A 15,484-nucleotide genomic window follows, 5' to 3' on the forward strand; every position below is an offset into this window, starting at 1 on the left:
AACTGATAGTACAAATTTGTCCACTTGAAAGGATTTTATGAGATTGATTCAGAAAAAGAAAAAAAAAAAAAGGTGAATTTCACTTCTACCGGAGATTCAATTCGTTATCTGAAGTTGAAACTTAAGCCTGATAGTCACATTTGCATTCATCCAGTAGATCTCATAGTTATGGCTGTATACAGTATTCAGAAGATCCCGGTTTTGAAGGGAGGAATGGGATATCTTACAACACAGGAGTTTCTATTTTTTCTCTGGAGTGCTCAAAAGCAACTCAGTTCAATTGCCTTCTCATCATATTTTTGTTTTTGTTTTTTTTTTGTTTTTTTTAAATCAGTACGCTTACATTTATTATCAAGAAGTTAAAAGCAGTAACAATTCCTTTCAGCTTAAACCAAATCATCCATTCAAATAGCGTCATATAAAATCAAAAGGCATCTAGTTGGAATACCGTTGTCCTGTATTTACACATCTTTCTGATTTGCCTGGAGGTAAGGAGGAAAACTTGGGCATAATATAGTAAAAAGCATTTTGCACATCCTCTTTCACTACACATATTTGATGTTCCTAAGCAAGCATTCTGCTTCTGACCAGAAAAAAATACTTTCTTTTCTTTTCTGGCCACAGATTGTGCTGCGGAAAACCAGAGTTATTTCTAGAAACAAACTCAACCAAGTTTCCTGAAACAAAACAAAACCAAAACTATAATTCCACAGCAATATGAAATTCCCACACCAACATATAGTACTTGATTTAACTGGTATAACTAAGTCTACGATAGCTCCAAGTTTTCATCATAACCACCTAAACAAACTAGCATACACAAACTAGTACTGACAAAGCCCACCAAGTCATCTTCCTGCTCCCACCTGCCAGAGTACCTACAAAAAAAAAAAAAATCAATAGAGAATGTCATAATGCAGCAGTAATGAAAGCATAAAAAACACAATAAGAGTACAATAAATAAATTTCCTCATCAGGGTTGACAAGGAAATAAATAGTATTTAGCCAATTAATATTTCTAGCTTCCAAATTTATTAGCACTCATTCAGATCCATGGATGAGAAGAGGTCAAAACCAATGACCTAAAATTATTAAAATTCCCAAATGCGTTACAACCATGCGCAAGATTGACTACAACCAATCAATTTAAGGTTTTCTAAGAACCAGCCAACCTTTTTTTAGTTTTCAACAGCACCACCTCGTCAACATAACAAATTTGATGAGAGTATTTGACCTAATAGCAAATTTGATGAGTATTTGACCTAATAACAAATTTGATGAGTATTTGACCTAATAACCCTAGCAAACATTCCAGATTTATCTTCTACTACAACATGAAATGCAGAGTAGTAATTAACGAAGGGAAAATACAATTTTGAAGAATTAAGTAAGGCTTCTGTTATTCAACAATTCATATGTTCCACGTAAGAGAATGCAAAAAGCAATTAAGGAAGATTTCTGTTGTCTTCCTTTCTATATCCAGCAAATTCAGACATTAAAAAGAGAAGTTACAGTTATTAATAATTAAATAACCCCAAAAGCTAACAGAAGAACAGTTCACTCAAAGTTATACCACAGGACTACTGGCTTTCTTGTACTCCAAAAAACAAAGAAATGCCTTAATATAACATGCATCATAGGTTAATATACATATAACAGCATCATCAAACGGAACTAACTAAAATTTGACAGTAATAAGCATCAACAGAATTTTTCATTATTCATCAACCTGGAAGAGTCAATTCATAGAAAAGCATACCTGCACAGGAACATATCTGCATTTCATTGCACAATTATTTTTTCATAAAGAGCAAGCTTCAGCAACTACTTCATCTTCAACTTCTGAGCCACGACCTTGGATACCAAACCTGTTGAGCAGTTCTGTGTAAGTCAAGGACAAATCCAATGGCAAATTCACATCTTCCCTTTCACTGAACCCTTTACTACCATCATCATGCGGGCAAACAACATCACCAAAACCACTTTCAACAGGCTGCTTCATATGTATGATCTTACCAAACAACTGAATTGACCTAACACCAACTTTTGTCGAGTTACAGCCCTGGTTCCCACCAAGTTCAGTGCCAAAGGAATGCACACTACTGTGGCTATCGGGTGATAAGTTGTCAGACTGTGAACTGCCAATGTTCAGCTCAGTGGACACACGTCTCAACTTTGGCACCATGTTGTTGCCAAAGATACCATCAGAGGACATCTGATGATTATTCTCGCTTATGAAGTTTGATAAACTAAATAAGCTATAAGGATTTTGCCTGGCTCCCTGCATGCCAGCAGGAAAAGTATTATAATTCAACAATGAAGGGTTCAGGCACCCCACTGTTGAATTACCTAAACCGTTCACTGGAAAGAAGATTTCCTCTTCTACATCAGTCATTGATCCATAATTCGGAGAAAATTTCAGTCTCTTTGCCGGAGGGAATGCGGTATGAAGTGGTTGTGTGGGAGAAACAAATTCAATTTGCCAGGGACTTACTCTCTTTGCATTCTGCAGAATTTCAGGTTCATCCCAAGTAACCTGTGACATAAAACTTCAAAATCTTAAATTGTCCAAAAGGTAAATGGATGAAAATATTTTGAAGGTTACAGAATAAAGTTTAGTTCCTCTGTTTTGTCATCACCACACAGAATCAAACTGTCATAAAATCTACTGTTCTAATTTTTATGAGAAAAAGGAAAAAGCAAGCATGGATAAAAATGAACTGCTTCTTAGAAATAACATACTGTTATCCTAGAAAATAAAAACTTTTTCATTTTCAAGTTTCATCAATTTCAACTATTTTAGGAAAGTGCAAAACATAGGCCTCATATATACAAGTAGTAGAAAGTGCATAAAAGCTTTAGAATATCATTTTCAGGCACAGTTCAATGACATTATCTAAGCATACACTTACAGAAACAAGGGAGATAAACTGTATGCACTTGGGGTCCAAACTTCTAATACCAGTTGCAATTAGACACGCCATTAGTCATAACCTACAAGCTCTTTGACGATCTGACTTCACGATGACCTAAATTTAGCACAAAATTTTGTTGTCCAAATATTAAATACTCTATTTATGTTGTGAATCTTTCTAAGGGATTGACAACAATAGTCCATGCACAATATTGCTGCAGTATCAAATACGGTGCAATACTCCATACAAAACATGAAACTATATTGTATAAAATGATAACCTCATAATGAACCCATGAACAGATACAAAAGCTATACAACTCTCAGGAGTTTATTCAGACTATTGGTTCCACCAAATTACCAAAAGAAAATGTACAATATTAAGAACTATTATTTTACCATGCTTATTAATTGCCTCTAACTTGTAAACAGAGATATCAAACAACATTGTCAGAGGCAAGGTTAAGGATCTCGCAAACAAACTGCTTTTTGGAATGAAATTCACTTCGATGGCCTTAAATTAGGCAGTCTACTCATTTGAAGATTAAATTTGTACAAAATCTTGATTCTCTCCCATTTTGGGGACAATAGAGCATATTGGCTTCACTTTCTGCACATTATTTGGTTCTTTTATATGTAGATCATTCTTTTCAATATATTTTGATTATAAGTTGACTCTGTGCACAGATTTGCTACAGAAGCACCTTGGGATCATGGGATCCAGCACTTTAAAAGTACAAGTCAATCGTGAATCAGATAAGCTGCATTTGGTAGTATTTTCGTAGAAACTGCTGTCAAAGATATTGACCTTCAGCATGTTATGAAACATCTATTAAGCACTTATAGACTCACTTTCACATATTTCAGTGAAAACTCTGCAAAATTGACAGAAAAGCCCTTACAACAATTTGAAATCACTTTTAAGAAAGCCAAGTGCTCACTAAAACACACTACTGACTCCCTAAAATCAGGCTTCACTTCTAACACAGAAAACAAAGCCGCTAAATTTGCTCATATCACAACAAAGACACAAAACCAGAATAGATACAGATAATCACAAAAAAACAAACATTCTATTGTACCTCAAGCATGCCCCATGGAGAACCACACCACGGTCCCCTATCTGGCATAGAAGCAGCTGTAACTGTGCCCTGAATCCACGTCATTCTGGATGAATCCTCCGTCTCCACTACCATTTTAACTCTCATCCCAGCTGTCCAAAAAACTCTCATCGCAGAATCAACCACCTCAGCCCTAACTATAAAATCCGCCCACCCTGCCCTGGGATAATACACCACCTCGAATGGCAATCCCAGCACCGCCCTTTCCACAGCCACCGCCACTGCCTCTGCTTTCATACCAGTCTGCTCCCGCCACCTAGCTCCAGCACTATCTCCATTGTTTCCGTACCTCACGGATCGCCTGAGTCCGATGTACATTTTGCCCCTTGAGTCCCGCATGAAAACGACAGAATCTCCAGCGATTAGCTTCTTCCGGTTCACGAACTTGCTCCAGCCGGTAGTTAACAAGTGTCGCCTCGGCGTCCCCCGATAAATGTGGCGAAACTCCCAAACGGCGCCGTGAATGTCGGTGACGGATATGTTTTGGACAGGAGGATCAACTTGGTAGTTGAGTGGCGGGAAAATCGAATCGGCGCAGAACCTCGGGACGGAAAATCCCCCACCGTTATTCGCATCCGACGGCGTCAGAATCTTAGCAAAAGCCACAACGTTGTTCTCCTCAACGTTGCCAATGCTGAGGCCTCGTGGCTGCTGTTCCTGTTGCTGTTCGAGGAAGTTTCTAGAAGGTTCGAGAGCGGTTATTGGATTAAGAACGACTTTGGCGAAGACTTGGTCGGTTACAGGGTCGGCGAGGAACTCGACGTGAGTGATGAGGCAAGGGATGAAAGGTTTCGTGACGGAGAGGGTAATAGAAGGACAGGATTGCTCCACGTGCCCCTGAGGGAAGTAGTATACCCTAGAATTGACGGAGGGAATTTGGACGGAGGAGCCCGCACAAGCGCGCCAGATGCGGGGGTCCACGGCGCGTGGCTCGGCGGGAGAGTACGGCTGCTGAGACGGCATTTCTTAGGGTTTCGTTGGAAGCGCTACACTCTCTGGAGAGTGTTTTTTTTTTCTCAAAGGGATATTTTTTTTTTGGGTTATCGCGACATTGCTTCTCTCTCTCTCTCGCTGAGACTTGCTTGCTGTATGAGTATAGTTTATAGTGTGGGCGCGAGTGTCTGATGAGGGGTAGAGAGAGAGGGAGAGACGTATTGGGGTCGAAGAATAGAGGAGTGAGCCGGTGCTACTATTTTATTTTGTTTTCAAATGCTTCCTTTTAATTGGTCGTTTCAAATTACAGTTTTAGCCACGACAAATCAGTGAATCCATCCGTGGGCCCCTACCAGCCAGCTCCACCCAACACCCTCTTGCTCTGACATCATCATCACGAGAGCCCGTGACGCTCACTCGTTTTCTAGGTGGCAAACACGAGGAGGAGGCTTTGTCTTTGATTATTAGGCGTAATCAATTAAACTAAACTAATTATGTGGGTCTTGGTAATTAGTATTGTGCCAGTTTTGAGAAATGTAAAGGGTTATTTTGCATAGAAAATCTAACACCTCTTGAACGGCTACTCTGCAGTACTATTTACAATATTCTGTCTTAAAATATTAATTTCAATTAGTGTATTTCATTACATGTATTATTAATGTAAAACGAGACGATAATGATATTCATTATCAATGTAGGCGAGTGAATCTCGTTTTAATGTTTTCTATTTAGGGACTAAATGAGACTGAAATCGATACGATTCGAATGATACCAAAGTTGTTTTCAACGCATACCGAAATACGGTTTAAGAACAACGTTTTTTTTTTATTTTCCCTTTTTGTGGGGGAGGAGATGATTCTCGCCGACCTGTGATGTTGATCTATTTACTGTTAAGAGGAATGAATGTATCTTCGAATCCCTAAGACGCCCTTGTACGATATTGAAATAATGGTTGGCTGAGTCCGAGTCCGGTCCAGAAATTATTCAGATGGTGGTAATTGATAAGACTGATGATTGATGAACAAATCAGGTGTTGAGGTATTAAAGGTCAGACAGTGAGAGGTGTCGGTTGACTGTCTGATGGAGACAGACAGAGGGACAAAACGGGAAAATGTTATTTTATTAGCTTTGAATTCCGTAACAGCAAATAGCATGGGGCGTAGGACCAGATTTTGATGTCTCATGCTGTGTGCAGACCACTGACCGCCAGTACACGACCTCGTTTTATGCTTGTTTGGTTATTCCGTTGGGTCATCAACAGTTTCCTGCAATGCGCAATGGGAAGAAAAGAGTAAAACAATTTGCCTAAGTTCGTGCCTGGTGCGACAGAGAGACAAAGCATCCATTAAATCGCATTTCGTTTTAGCTACTCTCAGAAAGCTTTCAGATCCTTTTGCTAACCCAGTTTTGAAAGATGGCATTATATTAGAAAATAGGCAAATGCTATGTTACAATTAATGTAACATACACACTCAACAACAACCACACAAATTGTGTGGGTCCATCATTTGTGTGGTTGTTGTTGAGTGTGTATGTTACATTAATTGTAACATAGGGGCTCCCTAGAAAATATATTATAATGAACAAATTGAACGGAAACACCCACAATATTACAACATCATGTCCGTAATGGAACTGACACAGACTCAGCTGACCACACCCAATAAGCTGATACACAATATCAATGAAATTACATCGGGAACAGAGACGGCAGCTCTAAGTTACTATTTTATTCTAAACAGGACAGATTTTACCACTAATAACTACTGACATGACATCTCCATTAAACCAGTAACAACAGACCACAAAGGCTAAGGTTTTATTATAGGACCACTATTAGTATAGTAAATAGCAAATACTTATGAACCAGTGTGTATTTCACCGATCAATCTTCTTCGGTTTCAGACTCGGCATTCTGGAGCCACTCGATAACTGGCTTGGCATTCTTCCAAACTTGTGAGTTTTTATTGGCACCACCCAGGCCCTTCTGGTACCAATCCAAAATGAACTCTTCTTCCAACAAGTCATTGTCATACAGTGCTTTCAGAACCAGTGCCACCTCTTTCACTGCAGCAGGCCTTGCTTTTCCACAGAAAGACTCAAGAGAGTGCAGCAGAACCATCTGTGATCCCTCCTCTTGAGTTGCTGCAGCCAGGTAGTTCTTCTTTTTGGTCACCTCTTTAGCGAAACCCTTCTCAATGCCATCAAAGAGAGCTACAAACAAAGCATCCATAACTTGAGCAGTCCCAGAGAGTGATCCCAGAAAGGATTTAAATTGGCTGGCAGAGGCACCCTTCTTCAGGAAATCCTTCATTTGATCAGCAAGATGGGTGTTAGGGCCACTAGCTCCATTCTCATGTCCCTTACTCTCCCGGTCTGGAGACTTCTTCCCTGACTTTTTCTTCTCTTCAGTTGTAGAAAGCATTACCATATCGGCAGTGACAGAACTCAACTGCTCTTGGATCCGCTGCTTGGCTGCCTCCAGTGAAGTATCTGTCTGCCACTGGATGTCATCATCATCGTCAGCATCATCAATCGCCGGTTCGTTCTCATCTGCTTGGCTGCGAGATGGAGAGTGATCATCATCAGAAGAATGGGCCTTTTTCTTGGTTGATGCCCCTTTAGCAGTAACATCCTTTGAATTAGCAGAACTGCCTTTCTTCTTTCCTGCCTCTTTCTTAATCTTCTTCAGCTCCTCGTCGGCAGCCTCACCCTCCTTGAGCCGTTCCTTCTCAGCTCTCCTCAATGACTTCTTGTCCTTAGATGTTTTCTTCTGCACTGGAGGATTCTTCAGAATAAATGTTGTGAGTTTGTCCCTCATATCCACCTCAGAGACAAACCCACATGCAGCACATTTCAGGTTGACCATCTGGGTCTTTGTAATGATTATATCAGTTTCAGGGTTACCACAACCATAGCACTGCACATATTTCTTGATGAAATTCTCGAGAAGCCCTGCAAGCTTGGCAGTGTCATGGGCCCCATTGACAAGAGAGGTTCCGGTCTTTTCATCAAATTTAGACTGGGCTCCCAGCTCATTACCAAAATATTTTGTTGTGTAAGATGGAGGCCTGGCCAAGGCCTTAGCAATATCAACCATGTTAACCACGTTGGTTTTGATGCCATTCCCTCTTCCTTCAATCTTAGTTATCATCTTCGGCATCTTATACCTATAAAAGGCATCATCGCTATTGGAAGCACCAATGTTTTGCAAGGCCATCTTGATAGATTTGTAAGATTAATCAGAAAGCTAATGAACAAGCAGTAGTATTGTCTCTTTCAACAAGAAATCCCCCTTCAACCGACAAGTTCCTTGCAATCGGAAAAGGTCGCATAAACAGGCAATCAATACGTGTTGTATATGCCTCAGATGTGCCAAGATGCATGCAGCCAACTTTATGAGAAGAATGTCTGCTCTTTTTTCTAGACGTAGGGAAATACTCTCCAAGCAAACCAATTGATGACAAAAAGAGAGAGGCCCGTTCAGACATAAAAAAAGCTTCAGACTTAACACTCTCCACTTTGTGACTGCAACTCAGCAGACTAAACTGCCAACTTCCTCTGAAACAAATAATTGTGATTCACATTCATTTATGAGAACAGACCAAAATAAAAGTATTAAATAATCATAATTCACAGTTTCTCAGCAAAATCATAGATATAAATATCAACTGTCAAAAAAATATAGACATAGAAACCAAATAAAAATACCAGGGCTCAAATGCTCATTACATTGTACAATAAAAAAGTTAGTTCAGGTAATTAGGTAAACATCACAAGTTCGAGAATTCAATAAACATGCTTGGCAGCCAGACCTAACAGGTTGGCTTAGAAGAACTTGTTATAATTTGAGATGAGATTTCAAGTAAAGGTGCGTGATTCTTTGGCAAATTAACAGTTTTATTTGGCATGCATGAAATCATGAGCGGTGTCAAGGGAATTCAAGTTTTGTTGGTGCATGTGCCAGACATAGATATAACGAATTCAAAATACAAATCAAACCATGTCGCTGGGATTTGGATGTAATAGGCTAATTAACAGCCATGACTGAAAAATATAAACACCCTTCAACTCTATTACAACATTTTCAGTGTTCTCAAGACCTCAAGACAATATAAAATTCACAGCCATGACTGATGATAAATATATAACAACAAATAAGTCCTCTGTCTAAATTATTAGATTAGACACTCAAGCATATATACACACACATGAGAATTTCAAACTTCATAAATACTAAAGTTCCATTGCGTCTCTCAATAATTCAAACACAATCAATGATTAATTAAATGACAATTTCTGATTAACATGGATCAGGAAACGAATCCCAAAAAATTCTCAATTGTAATCACAAATTGCTTTGTCTTTTTACACAATCGAAAACAAAATCATCATTCAAAAAAGATAAATGAATCTCAAGTGGAAAAAAATCCTATAATCAATCCACTCAATCAGATAACAGGCGGTTACAAATATTAATCCAACACGGTAAATCTAATTACAATCTGATCGTCATCAATCAAGCTACCAGCTCAGATAAAACAAGGCCGACTAAATCATAGATCTAAATGGTTAGACAACAAATACACAAGATTCACATCAAATACAATAAAACTACATTACCGATCATGCAAAACAACATCGCAACATCTATTACAAATTCAAACAAACAAGCAAGCACGACAAGACCGCAATATTAAGCAAAGATAAAAATAAAATAAAAGTATATACTAGAACTGAAAAGAAAAGAAAAAGTGAAAGATCTGAATATGATACCTGAGATGATAAGATGATGATATAAACACAGAGAGATTGAAGACGAAGCTCCGATTTAGATACGATGCGATGCGGTGCGAAGAGAGGATAATGCGAGAATTATAAGAGAGGTGGGATGCGCGTTTTATACGAGAGGCTTAACCAGTTTAGGGCTAACTCAGCGTCTCTCAAGTTTGAACTGTTTCGCCCACCGACCGTATTGCGGATATTTTTAAATTATATTTCTCCTAATTTACCCTTTTGTCCTCACACCAGTGAATTTTAGAATGAGATAAATACATATTTAATTCTTATATTTTGATTTTTAAGTGTCGGTTAGATTTTTATATTTTAAAAAAATACATCAAAATATTTTTATTGTTAAATATGTTATATTTTTATTCTTATTTTTATTTTTATAATAATATATTTACAATAATATTCTTAGGAGTATTAATGAAAAATATTAATTTATCAAATTAGTCTTAAAAAGAAAATAATAACTAATGTAAATTTTATTATTATTTTAATTTTAGGATTAATTTTATAAATTAATTTTTTTTATAAGTAACTATTAGTAAGATTATTGTAAGAGTATTAAATATTATTTAAAGTTGGCTAATATTAATTAATTTATAAAATAATAGTTAGTAATATTATTGCGAGGGCACATAAAGTACCAGTTCTTTTATAATGATAGTTATTGGTTAATTTACTAATAAATAGTTGTTGCTAAATTTGCTAATTAACTTTTTCAATAAATAAATGTCAGAAGTTTTGGCCTATTATAAAAGCAAAAAAAAATAAAAATTAAGAACAATAGAGTGACATATTTAAGAACATGGATGTGTTGAAATATTTTTTAAAATATAAGAACTAAATAAATACTTAAGTCAAAATGCAATGATTAAACAAACATTTATTCTTTTGAAAATAATAAATACAATATTTTATATTTATTTTTAATAAAATTTAATTACTGGTCAAAGTAAAAATCACCCAAAAAATAAAATAAAATAAAAATCATGCTATAAACTTCGTGATGAGGTAGCCGCCTGTCCTTTGCTTGAGCTCAACATATTCCTTGATTCAAAGTCCAAAGTCTAATCTCCTGAAAATTAATAAGAAACTTTGCCTAAAAGACACATTTTGTTAGATGTTTGTAGAAACTTTATATAATGCCGTGGCCATATTGTCATAGTTTCTTGTTTTTTCGATGTCGACCTGGTCCTATCCGGCTATCGGTTACTTGACGGTCAAGGATGCTGTATTATTCCCAAAATAATTTGTGATTTTAAAACTAATCTTGTTATCTTGACCAAATCTACCATTGTTTAATTGACTATTCTGTCCCAAGAGTTAGCAAATTATAGATTTTATTTTTATTATATTAAAACGCAAAAAAAGAAAAAAAAAATCTCTCTGAAGAGTTTTTTAAGACCAATGAGACTCTGAACTTTATATATATATATATATATATATATATATATATATATATATATTGCCCTTTCTGTGTGCAAATGAGACTCTGAACTTTATACTAGTTGTGTAAAACAAAATATGGATTAGGTGTGTGATACCAATCAGGCCTTTGATTGCATTCCATATGGACCAACCACCTTTTGCCCAATTGCACAATTTTAAATGCAAATAAAAGTACGTTTAGTATGATTTTTTTTTAACATACGTTTAATTGATTTAAATAGGCAAATTACTTAATCTATAAATCGATACACATCAAGCAAGTTGAATGAAGTTTTGATTACGTACACGCCAGATCATGAATTAGTAACTGCATCAAATCTATATATATAAATCCAATTGTTTCGAATTTTCTATTTTTGGAATGAAATATTTAACAACTTTCATGAATAATATCAAATCTCATTTCATAGTATTTCACACATCATGATCACCATCTCTTACTTATTTATTTCACTCAAATCCAATTATTGCGTGCAATTATTCTCAACAAATTCATTTGTTAGTTGTTCACTTTCTATTCTTTTCGCACAAGTTGATAATTTTTTAAAGAAAATATGAGTGAACAAAGTCTAAATTGCATATATTTAATGATTTCAATCCTCTTACCCCTTACTATTTAAACGCACGTGGCCAATCAAAGAACGAGAAAGGGAAACCACTCGGCGGAGCCCTTACTAGTAAGTTAAAAATACGACTTTATTTTTCATAATTAGAGAAAATATTTTAATATATTTTAAAAAATTAGGAATATTTTCATGAATTTCATTTTTTATTTTACCGTGTGTAAATTACATTCACCAAACGACGATGAAAAACCGAAGTGAACTATACTATACAGACGCGGTCTATTCCCTTAACAAACCCAGAGCTAAAAGAATTCTGATTGTTGGGGTCAAAACAGATAAAACCGGGGGCTAGTTAATGTTCCCTAGAAAATGCAATAACATAGAGGCACGACTGCCCAAGCTGAAGAAACAAAAGAGGCCTCTTCCAGCCCATGAAAGGCCCATCAGCAATGCTATTGGGGCGGTCCTAAGTCCAACCATCTGAGTCTGATTTTTTATTTTTTATTCCTAAAATAGATTGAAATTTTGAATCTGTCCACGTAATTGACAAAAATATTATAAGGTTCCGCCTAAGTTACATTACGTTACGGTCAGCATCTAAAATTTCATTGAGCCCCCTATACTCTATATTATTTGTAATTTATTCATAAGTATTATGAAACTTTCTGAATTATAAAATTTCGTTTAATCCCATACACTGAATTTTATTTTATTGAAATCCCAAAGTACGAATTCGCCCCCTATAATTTTAAATTTCCAAAATGACCTCTATTTAATTAATAACTATTATTTTATTATAATCATAAATATAGTTATATTCTTTAAATAGATTATTATTTTTATTATTAATAACAAGAATAAAAAGTATTATAATTAATTAATCTATTAACAATAATTAATAATAATCTTTTGTTAAATTGTTAATAATAATAATAATTAACGATAATTATTATTAATAATTAATTTTTGAATAATAATAACAATAACAATAATTAAAATATAAAATAATAATTGTGATAAAAATTAATTAATAATTTTGTAGCAATGTTACAATTTAACTCATTATGATTTTCATTCTAAGACAAAATAAATAAACAAATGGTAATACAGCTTATTCTAATTACGGTTTCTATAGTTCAAGTAAATAAATTATTCTAATTCTAATTCCTTATTTTAATTCTAGCTATTCTGATTGTAATTCATTATGTTTCCAACTAAATTTGATTTCTATTTAGTGAATGCACTATAAAATTCATAATACTTATGAATAAATTTTAAATAATATAGAGTGATGTAATTGAATAATTTATTTGCTTGAACTGTAGGAATCGTAATTAAAATGAGCTTTATTACCATTTATGTATTTGTTTTGTCTTAGAATCAAAATCTGAATGAGTTAAATTATAACCAATTGCTATAAAATCATTCATTAATTTTTATCATAATTATTATTTTATATTTTAATTATTTTTATTGTTATTATTAGTCAAAAATTAATTATTAATAATAATTATCGTTAATTATTATTATTATTATTAACAATTTATTATTAATTATTGTGAATAGATTAATTATTTATAACACTTTTTATTCCTGTTATTAATAATAACAATAATAATCTATTTAAAAAATATAATTATATTTATGATTATAATAGAATAATAGTTATAATTATAAATCATTTGATAATAATTATGTTTTTTAATTAAATGGAGGTTATTTTGGAAATTTAAAATTATAGGGTGTGAATTTGAACTCTAGGATTTTAATAAAATAAAATTGAACATAAGGGACTAAATAAAATTTTACAATCCGAAAGTTTTATAATACGTACGAATAAAGTATAAATAATATAGAGCATGGGGGGCTAAACGAATTGTTACATGCTGACCGTAAGTTACATTGAATGTAACTTACCGAACCCATATTATAAATATCTCTTCCTACCCTACAATTTGGCCATAAAATAAACACAGTTGTAGCTATTATTGTCAACACGTATTCGACAAAATATACACAATGACCAAATGAAAAATGCTTTTGCAAATATTAGATTTTTTTTTGTTCTTTCAAATGGAGAATAAAAGCTCACTCATTAATGATAAATTAGGTTCGGCTGCTATATGAAAACTATTATAAATCTAGTAAACGTGGAAAGCAAAGGATGTCAGCGAATCGATTTTTTTGTGGTCAAAATCTTGAGCAACAAGAATTAGACAAACTCACCCATCGGTCACAAGTGTTCTTCTACGGTAACATGAATTTTTTTTTATCAATCATATGATATAAAAAAATAGGTTACAGTCATATCGTGAATGTGATACATATTTCTTTTATTGATACATGTGTTAAGTTACCTGTTTCCATAAGAAAGCAAGTAAAAAATCTATTAAATTATTAATTATATATGTGAATGTGATACTAAAATACTAAGAAAGCAAGTAAATATATGTATTAGAGATGTCTTAACAAACATTACCTCCGATAGTAAATGAATAATGTGATATACGTCTTTAATTTTTTATCTCAAAAAATATCGTAAATAATGTGACATTTATCAATTAGTTGGTGAGATAATATAATTAATTTGCTTAGATCTTATAAAGAATTACCAACTATTCAATAAATAACACGTTCATTTAGTATAAAATTTAGGATAAAAAATTTGAGATATCTATTAGTACTCATAATAAATAAGGATAGGATGCACAATTTAGGTTCGCTCTGGAAGATTTAAACTAAGCTTAACTTAAATTTTAGTTAGACTCGATTCGGTTTAACTTTCAATTTGTAAATATGACCATGTTATAAGAGATATGTAGATGATTATTAAAAAATAAAATAAAATAAAAAGAAAGAATTTGAATAGTTTGATGAAGAGAGCTATGTAATATTTTTCAAATTAAAATAAATAGAATGTTAGAATGGGTAGTTCTTTTTGTTTCCTAACGAAATTAATAATCTCAAAATAACCATACATATGCCCATCACAAAATTAGACAAAAACAAAGCAAAACAAAGTTCGGTAACAAACAATAAACATCATCAAACCATTTTGCCACAAATAAACAGTATATCAACCCAATATAGTGTCTGTTTTATAGATTTTTGGCTGCGGTTTTGAAAACTGTCTTGCTTTGACTAACGAGTTGAACTTGTTAGTTGTTAACGACGGCTAGAAGACTGAAATCAAAGTATAATATGTAAAACCAGAACAACAATAATGCTAAGTGTGACCTTTGAATGAGGAAAACTCGTGTACAGAGAAGAATAATTTGTCATGACATAGAAAATGACCAACAAATTGTTCTGTTCGGTGGTATTAGGATTGGCCGTCGGAGATAATATTGGTGTACGTTTTATTTTAATTTTTACTCGCGAATCATGTTCTTGTAGAAAATTTGATAAAACTCAATTGCTTGAGCTAACAAATAGTTTTATCTTTGATAAACAAGAAATATTTTAATTATTATCGGCGATTGATAATAATAAAGAGAGAAGAGGTAATAAAGTCGAATTTAACCAACGATTATTATTATAAAATGTAAATGAAAATAAAGATATAAGTGATATGTTCATCGATTATATATATTGAAATAGGATGTTAATATAAACAACTTATTTAATAAAAAAAATGTATCCCTATCAAACACAAACAATTTCTATTAAATTAAATCCTACCAATTATAATATTAAATGATAAGTTTAAA

General features: G+C 33.8%; 2 protein-coding genes across 2 annotated transcripts; both read right to left on the reverse strand.

Moving 5' to 3' along the window:
* Positions 1–388: 388 nt before the first annotated feature.
* LOC18042469 (auxin response factor 17) lies at positions 389–5,209 on the reverse strand. The gene is made up of 3 exons (XM_006434028.2): positions 3,997–5,209; positions 1,760–2,536; positions 389–878 (listed from the first exon to the last, which is right to left on the reverse strand). Exons 1-2 carry the CDS (start codon positions 4,996–4,998, stop codon positions 1,802–1,804), a joined length of 1,737 nt encoding a protein of 578 aa, XP_006434091.1. The 5' UTR covers positions 4,999–5,209; the 3' UTR covers positions 389–878; positions 1,760–1,801.
* A 1,322-nt stretch (positions 5,210–6,531) lies between these two features.
* LOC18042470 (eukaryotic translation initiation factor 5) lies at positions 6,532–9,921 on the reverse strand. Its single transcript, XM_006434030.2, has 2 exons — positions 9,745–9,921; positions 6,532–8,529 (listed from the first exon to the last, which is right to left on the reverse strand). The coding sequence occupies exon 2, from the start codon at positions 8,186–8,188 to the stop codon at positions 6,854–6,856; it is 1,335 nt and encodes a 444-aa protein (XP_006434093.1). The 5' UTR covers positions 8,189–8,529; positions 9,745–9,921; the 3' UTR covers positions 6,532–6,853.
* Between the last annotated feature and the right edge of the window lie 5,563 nt (positions 9,922–15,484).

This window comes from Citrus clementina, unplaced genomic scaffold, assembly GCF_000493195.1.
Source record: "Citrus clementina cultivar Clemenules unplaced genomic scaffold, Citrus_clementina_v1.0 scaffold_5, whole genome shotgun sequence".
In the NCBI taxonomy this organism is placed as follows: Eukaryota; Viridiplantae; Streptophyta; class Magnoliopsida; order Sapindales; family Rutaceae; genus Citrus; species Citrus x clementina.